This window comes from Syngnathoides biaculeatus, chromosome 2, assembly GCF_019802595.1.
Source record: "Syngnathoides biaculeatus isolate LvHL_M chromosome 2, ASM1980259v1, whole genome shotgun sequence".
In the NCBI taxonomy this organism is placed as follows: Eukaryota; Metazoa; Chordata; class Actinopteri; order Syngnathiformes; family Syngnathidae; genus Syngnathoides; species Syngnathoides biaculeatus.
In genome coordinates this window covers 18875647-18894381 of record NC_084641.1, presented here as the reverse complement: position 1 = coordinate 18894381, position 18735 = coordinate 18875647, and the positions used below count along the sequence as shown (strand labels likewise).

The following is an 18735-nucleotide window of genomic DNA, read 5'->3' as shown; positions in this document are numbered from 1 at the left end:
TGACTAAATACCTTTTTAGTCCCACTGCAAATGGCTTTTCAGTTTATTTCAATGGAAGTATTGATTTGATAAGTACCGAGTTATGAGCTTGGTCAGAGAACAAGTGAAACTTCTACAAGTATGACTGCACTGCAACGCAACGTTCATAACAAAATCTATAGAACTGAATACATAATCTAGCACCATGTTGTATGTGTATGCATATATTGGTGATGTATCACCCATTGGCCAAAAAAACGGGACAGGAGATAAAGGAGTAAATATTTAGCAATAGCACTTTATTCAACACAAACAACCCTAAGCCACAATACTGAATGACAAGACCAATTGGCTGCAGCAAACATTTTATAAAATAGATTCATAGGTTTCAATGTCACTAAATTGTTCTTTTTTTCTTTTAATGTCAGAAAGACAAATGCACGTTTTTCCAAAACAGTGAATGATCATTTACATATTCAACATTTTTTTCTTTTTGTAACAAATCATCATTCACATGTTCACATAAAGGAATAACAAGGCAAAGTGCTTTCAGGATTGCATTGTCGAATAAAAGAAATATGAACTGGTTAAAGTTTGAGGTGAGGCAGCGGGCAGGATGAGGGCGGGGGGTTGATGGGTGGGGGCTGGGGAGTGGATCGGTCCTGTCCTACAAATGGAGCAGATGGATTAGGTTGGAAGCTAGGCGGATTTTGGGGAGGGGATTTAACCTCAAACTTTGTCCTGTACGCCCCTTGCCGTCAAACTGGGTCCAGATACAAGACGCCTAACAAAGAGGATGGTTTCTACTAGAACACGGAGTGCACGGATGGATTCATAAGGCAAACGTCACAGAGGTACCCTCAAAGTCTCACCTCTGGTGCCGGAACACAAATCCATCCTTCAATTGTCCTTTTGACAACCTGTGATATTGCCGCGCTCCAGAGTAATCAACACTTCCGGAATGAAGATACAGTTAGAGCTGGAGGCAAAAATATGATTTAGAGGGGGAAATAAAAGCCAAGACGTCGTTACGTTTTTTTTTTTTTTAAAACATCCCAAGATGACTCAGCTGTGCACCACATAAATGTTAAAGGGGACTATCATCATTATCTGCACTGTAACATTGTCTGGCTTCAGATTCCAGTTGTGTTGAATCGTATAAATGCTTCTCAACCCCCCCCCCACCCCCGCCCCCAGACATCGACACGTATAAACACAACCAAGCGCTCGATTCTTTTTAACTAGCATTGCTTAGGATAAATCTGTCTGAATTCCAATACTGGCAAGCTCTTCTAGTCAAGAAAAAAAAAAGGTGGCGAGACAAACTGTACTTGAAAGCTGCAAAAACAAGGAGGTAGGAGAAATGCTACGGAGAACAGCAAGTGTTGAAACGCAAATGTTTGCTTAAATCCGCCAGGTGGCCAGCGGACTCGTACTACGGCAGCTCATCTCACCGAGTCGGTTATATGGCAGGTTTGGGAAAAGAACGATGACATCCAAGTCAAATCGATGCTATAGACGGAGCACGAAAACACATTTGTCTTTTAAGGTGCTTCCTCCTGAGATGGATGTCAAAATGTATTTCTTATTTCAGTTTGCAAAACACCAAGGAATGTTTTCCTCACAAACGTCACACACCCTCACCCCCACCGCCCCCAACATTTCAGTGCTGCACCAAGTTTTGTTGTGCGCACGTTTCACTAGTATCGGAATGAATCGACTAAATAGTGACAGTGCAGATTTGAGTGGTTCATGATAACATTCTGACCAGCGTTTTTTGGAAAAATCTGGAAGTGCTGGACTTGATGTGATGAGCTGCGGCGCCAATTCACTCAGCGTTAAAAGAAACACAACCCAAACAAACCTTGAAGAGTTCATCCCAGTTTCTAATTTGCAAATTTCAACACAGTTGGTCCTGTTGTCATTCCAGGTCTTGCTGCTGGTGATGGCATTGACTCCTTTAGCGCACAGTAGAACAAGTAGATTTGCAGATTTTGTAAATGAGGTAATCAGGCTAACTAGGGAACCCTGTCATTAACGCAGGCACACAAGCACACGCATGAGCCCACTTCATTCACCCGTAAAGCAAGAAAATAACAAAAAAAAAACTAACAAGCCTATTCAGACGGACAGGACCGCGGAATATGGAGTCAACTTTGGAATGTTGGGTGGACGTGCCAACTTTTTTTTTTTTTTTGTGTACGATTCTTCTACGTGAAGGTGCATTGTGAAATTAGCTGATTGTAACTCATCACATGCCCTGATTCAGAGTTCTTCCACTCCTGATAAGGGCTCCCTTGTATGTACCAAGTTAAGCCACTCCATGTTAAAACAGGCAAGCTATTTTCTACCTGTTTCTTTTTTTAGACTTAAGGCTGCCTCAGCAGCAGATCAACGCCTGCTTCAAGTCCAGTTGTGAGGATTGTTAATAGCTTGTGAGCATCAATGAGGTGGCAAGATCTACAGTGACTAAACAAAATTAATAAACGAAACAAAGACGGACGATCACTGCTAAAATGTCACGGGACATGCAAGTATACATCCCTTCCTACAGTAGGCTATTCCTCGTAACACATTCAAGAGGGTTCCTATGGGACAACTTCTCCAATATGGCTCTGCTTTAGAATCATCAAGCACATTGAGGTGACTTACATCACGCAGTAAAAAGGTGCTAGGCAAAAATTAAAACAAAAAAACAAAAAATCCTCGCTGCTTTTCTTTTCGATCAGGCTGGATTTACATTGCAGATGTTTTAAGTAGCCAATATAGATTTATGCCTGTAACCGATTTATCCGACCCAGACCCAATACTGCGGTTACATTTACGGAACACCTGGGGGAAAAAATGGATTTGAACACAACCAAAAACTCGGGAAAAAAACAAAAAAGTGACAGGACTGAGAAGACAGAAGAACTAACTAAGCAAAGTATACACTGTAGTTTCCTTTGGTTAGGGCTGACTAGTCCAGTCACAGGTTTGAAATGAAGGTACCCTCCACATTACTTCAACTTTTCACCATTTTAATAGGTGATGCACTTGTGAGCGTTCACTAACTTTGATCTCCCACGATTGCATTAAAAGGCATATTTTGAAGCCATTTGACACAATGATGGTATGAGAAATGATCTCCTCTTTAGTTTTTAGCATCCCATACATCGATCTTTTTTTTTTAAATGTAGTTATTATTTGGACAAGAATCAGGGATGGCTATTTTTTTTTTGATTAATTGACATTGGGAACTTGGTAGTTGTGTTTCAGGGTTAATGTTATATTGCCTCCTATATTTAAAATATAGAATGAGCTTTTTGGGAACTATATCATCTGTGCTTTCATCCTTGATCAGAATGTGCCAAGGTGGAATTTTACCATTACACACCAATTGTAATTACCCCTTTAACAGTGGAGGGGGCGGAGTCAGGGAAACCAGGAAATAGAGTGTGTGGCCTGGTGTGAGAGGCAGTGTGCTGCCGTGATATAAAAAGAAAAAAAAATGTCAGACTGGAATTCACTGCGCTGGATCACTTTTCATCTGCGCTGAGAGTGTGCAACAAGTGCGTAAATGCGCAGTTGCGCAGCTTAGAGGGAACATTGCTTGCAACCCTAATGAGGATGGGTCATATAGAACATGCATTTACGTTTGAATATCAAGGAATGGGCAGTTAAAGTTTTCTGAAAGTCATTTAAGGAAATTGAGTCAAATGCCCATCCGTCATCTGAGGATATTCAACCTAATGTGTCGTATATGTCACATGAGGTGGGTGGGATTGTCGGAACTGTGTCACATTAGAGCCTGCAGTGTAAACCCAGCCTGACTTGTCATTGTCGCTTCAACAATGAACGAATACGAGCAAACTGTTCTTTCTTCATTTCCCCCAAAAGACACTGCTCCTCTGCTGGTGAAAACAAACGGCACTTTCGAGGGGAATGTATCTCCGCAAAAAGAAAGACGACAATTAACTCCATGTAACAAAGTGTGGAAACACGTACAGTAGGCTATACAGTAGATAGAAATCTCAGAGGAGTCGGACTGTACAAGCTTTAGGAAACACGTTGAAAAGGGAGAAACACGAAGGAACCCTTAATGCTCAATATTAACACAAAATAAGGCATTTTCAATACTCCTTTTATCCGCATACATCACAGACAGCAGGACTAAACACTTTTTCCTTTAGTTTTTTTGTTGTTGTTGTTTTTGGAGAAATGTTTCATTCAAGGAGAAGGATGCATATACATCTACACATGCAAAGGAACGTCTACCAGATAGAAACCAGAAGTGGAGCAATAAAAGATTCCAAGTACAATAGTGTCATCCCCGAGGTCACTCAAGCGCACACACGCACAGGCACACACACATCTATCTACCACCCAACTTGTGCACGGTGTTTCCTCCAAACAGGCGGCTTGCCCAAGTTGGATCACAGTTTTAGGAACGGAATAGCGCGCACACGCGCACGCACACACGCACACACGCACACACACACACACACACACACACTCCACAGTCAAACGTCACCGCTCCGAACACAAACAAGAGGAAACCCTTTATCTGCTACAGCTGAGTGACTTTTGGTGTTCAACTTAAAAGCATATTAAATAATCATTGGAGGAAACAACGACAAATAAAAGGTTATTGCACTTTTATCTTTTGTCTATTTCCAAACGAGGTCAGCTTGAGAAGATTCATGCCTCAGTTAAGACGACACGTTTACGTCACTTCTAGAGTACAATTCACACGGTTATCAACACAGCACGCCGGCTACTACTGCAACCCTACGTGTACTCAGTCTAGCCTAAATGACACAAATCAACAATCAGTTTGCAATAAAAAAAAAAAAAACCCAAACAAAGCAAAAGCAATGTGACCCTGCTTCGCGATGCCTTTTGCGAAGCCGCACACCACCAACTGATACCGAAGAGTCAAGAACACTCTGAAGGAACTCAGAGTCCACACAGTGGTCTTTCTACAGTTTGTGTTAATGACAGTCAAGCTTGGGGGGGAGGGGCGCACCGATTCATCACATGGTCACGGGACTGATCACCGTCATCGACCATCAGTGTAACAAAAACACTGATAGGTGAGGGTGACCCGATTTATTTACGTTGGCAGGTCTTTTCTTTTTTTTTTTTAATTAAGACCTGCTTCTTATATTTCATTTCATATTTGTTTTGCTACAACATCTCCAGGGTCAAGGTAGTAAAAGCCTGCGTCCGCGAGGCTCCTTGAAACAAGGTTTTAGGAGGGCGAACAGAGATTTGTGGTGCCTTTTTTTGGATTTGTGCTTTCATACAGTTTGATCCCAATCCATTTGTAGACCTGCTAGATGTGTCTGAAAAGCTCTGTCACAAATGTTCAAGTTACACCACTTTTTTTTCTTTTTTTTTTTTTTAAACACAGAGTGGATAAAACTAAAACCAAAGGGATCAAACTGCAGAGGATGAACTGTCGGGGTTGGATGAGCCTCAGGCTGCGGTCCGGTGTAATCAGCGAAATTTCATTTTTTTCCCCCCATTGTATAAGGCTTCCGGGAAATATAAATGGAAGACCGTACCTTTCGGTAAAAACAAATAAAAGGCACCGTGCCACTGCTGTGCTTGATAGTACACAGGTCATACCAATGGGGAGGGGAAAGTAATATAGTGTGGTGGCTAATGACTAAAGGTTTGGGCAGGGGGAGAGAAAATTGTTTGACTGGACAAGAGGTAAAATGAAGTAGCTTCCTCGCTAAAACAGCAGGTCCAATCAAAAACTGAGAAGGTGTAGTGGGGAGCAACTTGGTGAAGGTAAGCAACGCAAGCTAGTGATTATTCAGTCAGTATACTTTTCCAATTTAGGCTGCTTTAAGCAAAATTACACAATTCAGGGAGATGGACCCTTCGCATAGCTGCACAATTTTTTTTCAACAAGTAATTTATTCATTATGAATAAAAACATTGTTTTATTTCATTTCTCTGAACAATGTGAGGCACACTACTTTGAACCCCCAATTGCCGCTCCGTTAGAAGTCCAAGTTGATTGTTTACTAGTGAATTCTGACTCCACGCTTTCACAGTGGCAAAAATGGCATTATTCTCCTGTTGGGACAATCTCTGCACCATGGCAACGTTCAACTATGTGCTACTGTGACAGATTTGTGTGCTTCTTGATACCCGAAGGCCAACATGTCATTTTAGCAGTACTGTCTGTAACCTCAAACAGGCTATGCAATGTGTCAGGTATTGCCAGGGACCTAAATCTTTTTCATTCTTTTTTTTTTTTTTTTTTAAGCTTTTTAAGGCAAAAGGCTCAACAGTGGATCAGAGTTGAATTGAAATTTGCCTTTTTAAAAAATATATCAGAATTGTTTCAAGTAAGAACCAAGACACGCAGCGGTAAATCAATTTTGAAAATGCCATGCTTTTTTTTTCTCCTCAATTTTTATGACATCAAGTAAGTTCTGACACATGCACTCACGCCAACACAACCACACACTAACACACTAAACACGGGATTTCATTGTCAATACCAAAATCACGTTGTCCAATTATAAAACCCTACTGATAGAGTACCTGTGGTCTAAGTATCCAAATATAATATCCCATGCAAATAGCTGTCATACGCTTGTCCTAAATAGTACAAAGACATGCAAGTCCAAAGATTGTTATTGTAATAATATTTCTGCCTATTAGGGAATAAGTTACTGACCAATGTGATTTACATCTAAAGGCAAATAAAGGTTTCTATGGCACTAAATGGGTGTAGCTTAGGTGCATTTTTGTCGACCATATTCTGTTGTAGACCTGTCTAATTTTCTTTTGTCCCAGTTAATAAGGCATTCTCAATGAAATTGATGTCAAATTGACCCAAATAACCCCGTTGGCTTCAGCAAAAATTGATGGAAATAATTAGCCAACAAACAACCTCAAAGCAAGCTAGACGACAACAAACACCATAACAAGAGGTTTAGAGTACATGCTACTGGGAATTCTCCACTACTTCAAATCATTCTGCTTGGGAAAGGTGAGGGGGTGGGGGTTGAAAGACAGACCCCAACTGGACATTCATTTCAGTCATGGCTCAGATTGGATGGTCAGACTGTAAACGGCCTGAATGAATGCATAATTAAATTGGTGCTGTAGCAGGAGATTTCCTCATCCTCCTTACGCAGATTTTGGCAATAGCTGGGAATGCGTCGAAGCCCGCATTTGTATTTTAAATCCACCATTGGCATCGATGACTTGGCCTAAACGGATCGCAAAGTTTGTCAGCACTCAATCTCACACCCACGCTATTGCTACAATTAGACCATCCTCATATTTGCTCTATATCAACATGCACAACACTCGGTTATCAGTAACAGATAGACTCACATTCAACACAAGTATAAGAAACCTATTTCGCAAACTAATAGATGGTATAGTTGCAGGGTGGCAAAGGCTCTAGTCTGTAATCTAGTCACATTTGGACATCATTAGAGGGGAAAAAAAAAACAAAAAAAAACAAAAAAAAAAAAAACCCATCCCTGCTTGAATGGATGAGCACCCACAAATTGCCAGTGTGTGTGTGTGGTGTTTCTAAGAAGCCCACTCGTTATGTGTGCCGAGTCGCAGCACTTGACTCCAAATGTCTCGGAGCAGCAGATTGGGCTGGAAGTTGCAATCATTCTATAACCCTCTCTTTTTCTCACTCACACTTGCACACACACGGGCACGTGCACACACACAAATGAGATCAAAAAGGTAGTGGCCAGTGGACAGCGCCCCGTGTGGTCGGAGACACCATTCGCTAATCAACGAAATGCACAAAAGTCGATGATTAGCCGACCATTCCTGTAATTCAGCAGCAACACACATGCATGTAAACATAAGTACATACATTATATCTGCTCCATTTTGCACAATTAGAACCTGAATGTATGAAAGTGCGTGCTTGACTAATTAAGTGCTATAGGATTAAGGTTACAAAGGGAATCAAATTTCATGAAACATCGCATCCACATAAAAACAAAAATACTAATTATCCTGCTGAATTATGATTGGTTCATTAATTTTGCTTGCTGCTTCAACCACAGATCCTGAGATCGCAAACGAATTATGTACCTTATGTTAATAACCCAAGAGAATAGTAAAAAGTGAAATTCATCTCAGCAAACTAGTAATGGCTCCTCTCGACAGGAGTCTGTGTCAATTTTAATAAGTAGTAAGTAAGTGAAGGAGTCGAACAACGAGTCTAGGTCCTCATCACTCATCTGGTCAACATGTGTGTGCAATTGTGCCACTTCACTAGCAGTAGATACTGAGTAAAGTTATCACGGCCAGCAGATGAACCACGTAACAACACAACAGGCGATACAATCATCTTTAGTATGCATTTAGTATGTTTAGTACCAGAAATTTAAGGAAGAGACAAAAACGACATCAATAAGCACATATTTGGACCTGTGCTAGTCCTGAAGCCTGCACTGGGGATGGGCATAATCGTTGGGTAGAATTGTTTGTTGATTAAACGACTCTTGAAACAAAAGGAGGCTAAACGATGTGCACTATTTGGGGGCAACTAAGAGGCGGTGTTCATTCAGTCTCAGCTAGTGCTGCCTGCTCTCCGAAGAAGAACGTGACAACTATGGCGAGTTATGCTACTCATGGGCATGGGAGTTCAAAACATTCCTAGATATTCTCCCATCACCCTAAAAATATTTATAAATTGGTAGTTTGACCTTCATTTCCCCCCCAGAGTCGTTGAAGGAAATTAAGTCAAATGCAATTCCTACTCACCAACCCATAATGGTTGATAAATTATACCTCTTCCTTTTCTGGAACAACCCCCCTTTTTTTTTTTAAATATTGTCATCTACTGACTGTGGTTCGTGCTATCAAATGGGAGGAAGGTGAGTCTCAGAGATGCAAAGGCTCATAATACTTTTGCCGTGTTACGGTCCAACTGAAATGATGGAAGGCATGGGTCGAAAAAGGCATTTGATGAGACGCCGTCAAAGGCAATCCAGTGCATTTGTGTTGACACAGACGGTTTAAAATGCCCAAAACACGCAGAGCCATTTGTTTAGTCTTCAGGTCATCTGTCACCGAGTTAAGACCAAAAGGAAAACCAAACCCACTCCAGGGAAACAAAAGCCCTTGTGACAGTGATTGTCTATTCAATATAACGAACAAAAAAAGGCCAAAAGAAAAAATATTGCTCATAAATTGCCAAATAAAAACAAAATAATAAAAAAAAAAATAATGATGATGATGGAGGCAGTAAAATAAACAGACAATACGCTTCAAAGTGATGACCACCAAGAGATAGAAACTATTAAGACGAGGTCACGAAATAATCCTTCAACACTGAGGAACACGCAGGCGCACACGTGAAAAAGAAAAGGCCTAAACGTCACACAGAACTATCGCGTAGACCACGCTGACTCTGAAAACTTTGCACAAACACTGTTTAAGAGATGGGAACGAAATTGAAATGGCTTGTTCATTTATGTGCTCAGATATATGACGCTCTGATGAGGTGTTGTTGGCAGATATTACTTGTAAAGCCTTCATCTTGGAAATCAACAAGGCCTTGGTCACTTCACTACATCCTACAGTAGTTCTCTCGACCTACAAAAAAAGAACGCCAGACTTACGGACCCTGGGCAAAGATGAAGCAGCTGCTAAACGAGTTGACGAGGTATATCAAGATCTATTGTCTCTCTCTGTACAGTACAGTTCATCTCAAATAAATAATTTTATAGCCATAGTAGTGTTGATCAACTTTGGTCATAACATGCTTAGAAACATTCTAGCCTAACAAAGTTCTTTAAAATGTCAGCGTCGGCATTCAGGGCCGATGCCGGCGTGGTGCGCCTTTGCAAAGAGGCGTGCTTACGTATTTTAGCAGCATCACCTAATTATCTTTCAATGCCAAAAATTAGGAGCCGTATGTTTCAAAAGTACACCACAGAATCTTTGTGACCCTTTTCAGATTGTACTGTAGTCCACAAGCATTGCACTTTTCAGCTAATTTGATTTTTTTTTTCCCTTGTGTGGTTCCTTCACAAAAAAAAATATAAATCTAGGCTAAGTTACAAAAAAGCAAAACATCTCGAAAGGAAACTCTTTGATCGTGGGAAGGTTGCGAGTTCCTCTACAAGGTCACCAGTGTGATATGACTTCCGTCAACGATATGGCGATAAGACTTGTTCCAGTGCTGTTACGTAACTGATGCTTTTAAAGGGTTAAAATGACTTACTTGCGTGTGGCCAGATTGCGTTAGTTTGGACGTCACACTTGATCGGAGTGGCCTTGTAGAGCAACAAGCCTCGACGTAGTAAGCACTACTCTGGGATGGAGGAATGGGGTTCTAATTGCATATTAGGTTTGACTGCACCTCAATAAAAGACCAAACACTCACGCACATACAGACACATACATACATACATACATACACAAAAGAGATATGTAGGCGGGTGCTCTCCTGGTCCTCTTGGCCACATTAAAGGGAGACACCCCCGGTGGTAGATGACGGTGACAGCAGCATGACCGAGCCTGGTGGCGACACCCCTCACTCGGACAGGCAGCCGTCCAGGCCGACCGGTGCGCCGTGGCGGTCTTTGACGTAGCCGTTGTGGAGGCCGTTGCTGGGCAGGGGGGCGCAGGCGGCCGTTATGCCGCAGTGCTTGAGCAAGTTGAGGCCTGGCGATGGGGAAACGCCAGGGGAGGAGCAAGAGCAGGAGGAAGGGTCAAGCTGGGGGAAAGGCTTCATGGTGGAGAGGATCAGAGCCAGACAGTCAGCCACATCTTTGTTTGGGGCGCAGGCCAGAGCTGGGGTGTGGCCTGGTGGATGAAGAAAAAGTCACATGAGAACCTTGTTAAATACAGCTGGGCGTAACAGATTTACCCCCACATGAATCCTGTTTTAATCAATTTACCGCTATCTAATTGTGATTTGATCCTTTGCAATGTACTGATCCATCTATTGATAAAACACCTGTTGTGAGTTTTGATGGATACCACCCCCATGATAATGATCTGTGTTTGCCTTCAGCTGGGCTTCCTTCTACTTCTATGCAAAAATGGTGAAAATCATTCTGCTCATGTCGTTTCTTTCACTTAATAAAAAAATACATCACAATAAATGTTGCAAAATGTTGGTAAATACAGCAATCCAGTCACCAAGACCTGGTCCACAAAAATGTATGATGTCTGCTACAGACACTTCATACAAAGGCTTTTAAAATAATTGGGCATTTGGGTGTGTAGTCTGCTCCAAAAATCTCAACAGCAGATTCTGAAGAAACACTTCTGGATAGTTGCACATGTTTCCTGACCTTTTCATGATTTCAATGGCTATAACAAAACTTATAGAGAAAGCACATTCGACCATGATGCCCCAACACCTTTGGAATAGCCTGCGAGAGGGCACCAAGACAAGTATGTTCATGCTTTTAAAAGGAGGTTCAAGAGTAACTTATTCTGTTTGGCTTTTAACAATTCTTTTTTCTTAATTAATTTTTTACTTGTTACTTTTGTGGGGCTATTTTGGCCCACTCTTCCTTTAAAAATTGTTTCCCCTTCTTTACCTTTCAGCTTGTCCGTTAGAGGTCACCAGAGCATGTCATCCTTTTACGTGCAAGATTACCTCCTGCATCCTCCTCTAAAACCAATCGCCCTCATGTCTTCCCTTACGACATGGAGCTCTCTTGAATGGCAGCTATATCTTTATTAGTTTATACAGGTACTCACTCTCTCTCCTGTGGACAAACCAAATAAGTCTATCTGATGAGCTCATTTCTAATCCTATCCAATCTGGTAACTCTTACAGAGAACTTCAACATTTTGATTTCTGCCACCACCAGCTCTGCTTCCAATTGTCTCTTCAGTGCCACCGTCTCTAATCTGTAAATCATGGCTGGCCTCACCACTGTCTTCTAAACTTTGCATCCTAGCAGAGACTGTTCTGTCACATGATACACTTGACATTTGTTTCCAGTAGACATTATGTCGATTTTATTAGGCTGATCAGACCCGTCTTATAATTGGCATTTTTTATTGCTGATCAGTCGATTGGTTTTAACGTCATAATTCGCCGATCTGATCAATGATGTCATTGTTGGATTTGTTTGATGATCTTAAAGTGGGGAAAGTATACAAAAATCTAAGAATTTGAGAAGGGGGCCACTACTTTTACACTATTAAATTTTTTGTGTATGTGCGGGTTTGTACGTGTTTAGTAATTAAATGTGAGTGATGAAGTTGGGGGGTATACCTCGTGTATATTTGTCATTTTTAGTAAGTTTTAATTTCTTGCTGGAGATTGCTGGAGCAGAGAGCCTTGTAAAATGGCAATGCTCTCAAAAAACGACCCACTTTGGATAATACTTCTTGCGGTCAGTGGAACCCACTTTTATACATAAAATGACATTGGGTAAGACATTTTGGTTTTCATTTATGGTTGCTTCCGTGTTCTTCAGTCTTGGCTACATTCTGATTAACGCCACCATTCTTGGCGTCTTGTGTCGGGAGAAGTCGGTGCTCCCCACACACAAAGAGTTTTGATTGTAAATAATGAACACAGTCATTATTTAATATTGTTGGCCCCGACCTGTTTGAGGCCCTAAAATCGTGACAAATTTATTTTTAACACATGTCTGACCTAAGGACAATCTTATACGATAATCTTGTAAGACCTAAGATTTTCTAGCATTTGATCAGCTTGGTCAGGAAGGGGTAAAATCGCCACAAAAACAGGACAATTTTTGTGTGCGTACTGAGCATAAATTGGCAACACAAAACTGCTTTTATACAATAGGTCCTCTGTGTTCGCAACCATGTTGTCAGTGTTAGTAGTGCATGTCAAAGGAAATGTAAAAACATCCTGACAAACTAAAATTAATCCATAAATTTGACCAACTGCTCAGCCCAGGGGGTAGACCAATTTCCCTGGAACAAGGTGCTCATACTTCAAAGTTTCACTGAGCATCAGCCATAATAGGGATATCCCACTTGAACGCTCTTTTCTTTCTTTTTTTTCCCCCCAAATCAGATGCTCACCTTCCTCATCCACAGCCAGAACAGTGGCTCCTCTGCTCAGCAGCGCCTGCACCACTGTGGCCAAGCCGTTACGAGCGGCAAGATGGAGGGGCCTGGAGGAGAGCAAGTCAATCATTACTGCTAGGGATTTTACATTTTTCCATTTCATCCCTAAACAACAGCATCTTATATTCTCACATTTGCAGAGCACTGTTGGTAGCGTTTACAAGAGTGGGACTGTGGATCTCTCCCAGAATCAGCAGAGCACACATCTCATGAGCCTGAAGAGACAGCACACATAGAAATGCCCAAGAGATTATGAAAAATCTTGCTATCTTTGGGATGCAACAATAGGAATAGTGAGAATGTACCTTGTTGCAGGCCAGGTGCAAGGCAGTGTTCCTATTCTCATCCAGCAATGTGAGGTCGGCTTTTGCCCGGTGAAGAAGGATGGCTAAAAAACCACAAAACAAATACAGAAAATAAAAATTAATCTCCATTCTGAAAAAAAAAAAAAAAAAAAAAAAAAACAAACAAACAAACAAAAAAAAAAAACCTACCAATTGTAGCTGGGGCTTATGTCCGCACATTTCTGATAATGATTAATTGAGGCATTGTCGTTTTGAGTATGAGCCATTTTGAGGTAATATGGTATGGTAAAAACATAACGCATCATTGCAGAAAAAGCATTTGCATGTTTTTAAAACAGCGATGCACTGAATTTTCAGCCACTGAAAATTTTCAGATGAAAATTGACCAAGGTTTTTTTTTTTGTTTTTTACAAAGAGACATTTTTGACAGAAATAAAATGACAGAACTACAAAGTTGTTGTTATGAAGTCAGCAGCCAGAGGTGGTAGACCCAGCCCATCACGGGCACCAATCCAGGCTGCTGGCACTGTTTTGCCCATTAGAAAAGTTTATGTTCATTTATACATATAGAGTCTTATTTTAAAGCACTTGCTTTTGGCATAAGCACCATAGAAAGAGATGAATGCAGCCCTATGGGGGCACAAACCAGTGCAATCTGTAGGCCGGTCCCAAGCCCGGATAAATGCAGAGGGTTGCGTCAGGAAGGGCATCCGGTGTAAAAACTGTGCCAAACAAATATGAGCGTTCATCTAAAGAATCCCATACCGGATCGGTCGTGGCCCGGGTTAACAACGCCCGCCCCCGGCACTGCTAACCTGCAAGGCGTCGGTGGAAATTCAGCTACTGTGGGTCGAAGACAAAGAAGAGGAGGAAACCGGATCCAGAGTCAGAAGAAAAAGAGGAATGCACAGAGCCTACAACTGAGTGTAGGGACTTTGAATGTTGGGACTATGACAGGAAAAGCTCAGGAGTTGGTTGACATGATGATTAGGAGAAAGGTTGATATTCTGTGCATCCAAGAGAGCAGGTGGAAAGGTAGTAAGGCTAGAAGTTTGGGAGCAGGGTTTAAATTATTCTACCACGGAGTAGATGGGAAGAGAAATGGAGTAGGGGTTATTTTAAAGGAAGAGCTGGCTAAGAATGTCTTAGAGGTGAAAAGAGTATCAGATCGAGTGATGAGACTAAAATTTGAAATTGAGGGTGTTATGTATAATCTGGTTAGCGGCTATGCCCCACAGGTAGGATGTGACCTCGAGTTGAAAGAGAAATTCTGGAAGGAACTAGATGAAGTAGTTCTGAGCATCCCAGACAGCGAGAGAGTTGTGATTGGTGCAGATTGTAATGGACATATTGGTAAAGGAAACAGGGGCGATGAAGAAGTGATGGGTAAGTACGGCATCCAGGAAAGGAACTTTGAAGGGCAGATGGTGGTGGACTTTGCAAAAAGGATGGAGATGGCTGTAGTGAATACTTATTTCCAAAAGAGGGAGGAACATATAGTGACCTACAAGAGCGGCGGTAGAACCACGCAAGTAGATTATATTTTGTGCAGACGATGTAATCTGAAGGAGGTTACTGACTGTAAAGTAGTGGTAGGGGAGAGTGTAGCTCGACAGCATAGGATGGTAGTATGTAGGATGATTCTGGTGGTGGGTAGGAAGATTAAGAAGACAAAGGTAGAGCAGAGAACCAGGTGGTGGAAGCTGAGAAAGGAAGAATGTTGTGCGGCCTTCCGGAAAGAGGTGAGACAGGCTCTCGATGGACAACCGAAGCTCCCGGAAGACTGGATGACGACAGCCAAGGTGATCAGAGAGACAGGCAGGAGAGTACTTGGTGTGTCATCTGGTAGGAAGGGGAGAAAGAGACTTGGTGGTGGAACCCCATAATACAGGGAGTCATACAAGGAAAGAGATTAGCGAAGAAGAAGTGAGATACTGAGAGGACTGAGGAGAGGCGAAAGGAGTACATCGAGATGCGACGTAGGGCAAAGGTAGAGGTGGCAAAGGCTAAACAAGAGGCATATGAAGACATGTACACCAGGTTGGACACGAAAGAAGGAGAAAAGGATCTCTACAGGTTGGCCAGACAGAGGGATAGAGATGGGAAGGATGTGCAGAAGGTTAGGGTGATTAAGGATAGAGATGGAAATGTGTTGACTGGTGCCGGTAGTGTGCTAAATAGATGGAAAGAATACTTTGAGAAGTTGATGAATGAAGAAAATGAGAGAGAAGGAAGAGTTGAAGAGGCAAGAGTGAAGGACCAGGAAGTGGAAATGATTACTAAGGGGGAAGTCAGAAAGGCATTACAAAGGATGAAAAATGGGAAGGCAGTTGGTCCTGATGACATACCGGTAGAGGTATGGAAGCAATTTGGAGAGATGGCTGTGGAGTTTTTGACCAACTTATTCAACAGAATACTAGCGGGCGAAAAGATGCCTGAAGAATGGAGGAAAAGTGTTCTAGTTCCCATTTTTAAGAACAAAGGGGATGTTCAGAGCTGTGGGAACTATAGAGGAATAAAGTTGATGAGCCACACAATGAAGTTATGGGAAAGAGTAGTGGAGGCTAGACTCAGGACAGAAGTAAGTATCTGCGAGCAACAGTATGGTTTCATGCCTAGAAAGAGTACCACAGATGCATTATTTGCCTTGAGGATGCTCGTGGAAAAGTACAGAGAAGGTCAGAAGGAGCTACATTGTGTCTTTGTGGATCTAGAGAAAGCCTATGAGAGTACCAAGAGAGGAACTGTGGTACTGCATGCGTAAGTCTGGTGTGGCAGAGAAGTATGTTAAAATAGTACAGGACATGTATGATGGCAGCAGAACAATGGTGAGGTGTGCCTTAGGTGTGACAGAGGAATTTAAGGTGGAGGTGGGACTGCATCAGGGATCAGCTCTGAGCCCCTTCCTGTTTGCAGTGGTAATGGATAGGCTGACAGATGAGGTTAGACTGGAATCCCCTTGGACCATGATGTTCGCAGATGATATTGTGATATGCAGTGAAAGCAGGGAGCATGCAGAGGAACAATTAGAAAGATGGAGACATGCACTGGAAAGGAGAGGAATGAAGATTAGCCGAAGTAAAACAGAATATATGTGCGTCAATGAGAAAAGTGGAGGGGGAAGAGTGAGGCTACAGGGAGAAGAGATAGCGAGGGTGGACGACTTCAAATACTTGGGGTCAACAATACAGAGCAATGGAGAGTGTGGTCAGGAAGTGAAGAAACGGGTCCAAGCAGGTTGGAACAGCTGGCGAAAGGTGTCTGGTGTGTTATGTGACAGAAGAGTGTCTGCTAGGATGAAGGGCAAAGTTTACAAAACAGTGGTGAGGCCGGCCATGATGTACGGATTAGAGACGGTGGCACTGAAGAAACAACAGGAAGCTGAACTGGAGGTGGCAGAAATGAAGATGTTGAGGTTCTCGCTCGGAGTGACCAGGTTGGATAGGATTAGAAATGAGCTCATTAGAGGGACAGCCAAAGCTGGATGTTTTGGAGACAAGATTCGAGAGAGCAGACTTCGATGGTTTGGACATGTTCAGAGGCGAGAGAGTGAGTATATTGGTAGAAGGATGCTGAGGATGGAGCTCCCAGGCAAAAGAGCGAGAGGAAGACCAAAGAGAAGGTTTATGGATGTGGTGAGGGAAGACATGAGGGCAGTTGGGGTTAGAGAGGAAGATGCAGGAGATAGGCTAAGAAGGCAAAAGATGACACGCTGTGGCGACCCCTAACGGGACAAGCCGAAAGGAAAAGAAGAAGAAGAAGACCATAGAAAGAGATGAGTCAGGTGACATGACATGCACAAAGTTGAGAGAGAGAGAGAGAGAGAGAGAGAGAGAGAGAGCGAAAAGACAGGCACAGCGGGCACCACCTCTGATCCATTGGAGTAAGTGTGAACCGTTGCCTGAAGCAATACTATGCAATGTTGTATATGAAGCAATGATATGTATGATATCTTGTATAGCTTGTTCTGTAACTCCATGTGAAAATGTGCACATGTTCAGTTAAAAAGAAGTTTGTGAAGTTAATTGGACGTGCATTTCAGAGAATTTAAATTTTGGCGAATCACCTTCATAAATGTGAAAATGGAAGCAACACTGCACATTATCACAATGGTAACAAGCTCAAGATTTTTAGGTTGCAAAAAAGACATCTTACCTATATTGTGCACACTCTGAAGTCTAGACAGTAACCCACTTAATGTGATCGCTTTAGTTATCTAATTTTAACCACTTTTATTTTACAATAAATTGACTTGCCTCAGCAGAACAGTGAAGATGGGTGAGTGACCAAACTCAAAAATCACAATTATTTCTCCCCATTGTATGTTTAAGCTAGCTAACGTATACGCTGAGAATTAAAATATCCCCCTCAGCAGACTTACCCACAATGCCACTGTGCCCCTTATCGGCAGCTACCATTAGAGCAGAACGTCCATTGTTGTCCACCGCGTTGATCTCACTCCCGTGACGAAGCACCAGCTGGAGTCCTGCGACGTCCTCGGCAAAAGCAGCAGCATGCAGCGGGGTCCTGCAGGTGCACAAACTAACATTTACCTGAGACCTTTTGTTTTGATCATATTCAATAAGTTTGTGCATTAAAAAGCCAAATCAATGATATTTGGGTTGTGGGGTCTCACCTTCCTTTGGCATCTCTGGTGTTTATCATGTGGACCCCGGCACATTCAAGAAGCCGTTCTGCAGCACCACTATGGCCATTCATCCTGTTGGCAAAGTGCATTGTAGTAAAGCGCTGAGCTAAATGAAGTAGTTTTTTTTTCCCTCACTGGTAAAAAGGCAACAAACAACCCTCCCAAAAAGTATCACCCTTGTTACTTTGTGATTCCTGAAATACTGGAAAAAAAAAGAACCCAGACAAATGAATACTCACAGAGCACAGTGTAGGGGAGTGAAAGTGTTTCCCTCTTCATGAATAAATGATTTGAATTCAAGTAATACCTCCAAACAGTCTTCATGCCCTGGAGAAAGCCACTTTTTGTCAATCAGAGTGATACACGACCACATCTAAATGCAGTGAAAAGGGTGGAACACAAACCTTTATAAGCGGCCCAGTGCAGAGGGGTGTATTGTTTGTTGTCCAGCAGTTTGTCTTGCGGCTCCATTGCGGCCTGCACCAGACTGGCCAAGATCTCGGCATGGCCTCTGGAGGCTGCGTAGTGCAGCGGTGTCCGCCCCAGGGAGTCCCGACACAGCACAGAAGCTTTGTGCTCCAGCAGGGCCGCCACACACTCATCGTGGCCCAGCAAGGCCTAAAACGCACCACAACAAGGGGTGAGGAGACACAAAACACAACAAAAGTCGGCAAAGCGCTGCTCACTGCTTTGCATTGTACAGGGTGTTGCAGGCCATGAAAAGAAACTTAAAAAAAAAAT

The 18735-nt window shown here is 42.4% G+C and overlaps 1 protein-coding gene across 2 annotated transcripts in view; it reads right to left on the bottom strand.

The window, feature by feature from the left end:
• Nucleotides 1–257: 257 nt before the first annotated feature.
• LOC133510809 (serine/threonine-protein phosphatase 6 regulatory ankyrin repeat subunit C-like) overlaps nucleotides 258–18735 on the bottom strand; it is a 36676-nt gene continuing 18198 nt past the window's right edge. Inside the window, exons 21-29 of one of the 2 annotated variants that reach the window (XM_061839171.1) lie at nucleotides 18399–18612; nucleotides 18234–18321; nucleotides 17983–18066; nucleotides 17728–17873; nucleotides 13347–13429; nucleotides 13174–13256; nucleotides 12997–13088; nucleotides 10392–10779; nucleotides 258–9564 (exon numbers count right to left, since the gene is read on the bottom strand). In XM_061839171.1, coding sequence (XP_061695155.1) covers nucleotides 10508–10779; nucleotides 12997–13088; nucleotides 13174–13256; nucleotides 13347–13429; nucleotides 17728–17873; nucleotides 17983–18066; nucleotides 18234–18321; nucleotides 18399–18612 — 1062 coding nt within the window. In that variant the 3' untranslated portion in view covers nucleotides 258–9564; nucleotides 10392–10507. The remainder of the gene's footprint in view (nucleotides 9565–10391; nucleotides 10780–12996; nucleotides 13089–13173; nucleotides 13257–13346; nucleotides 13430–17727; nucleotides 17874–17982; nucleotides 18067–18233; nucleotides 18322–18398; nucleotides 18613–18735) is intronic. The other variant, XM_061839182.1, reaches the window with a different exon arrangement.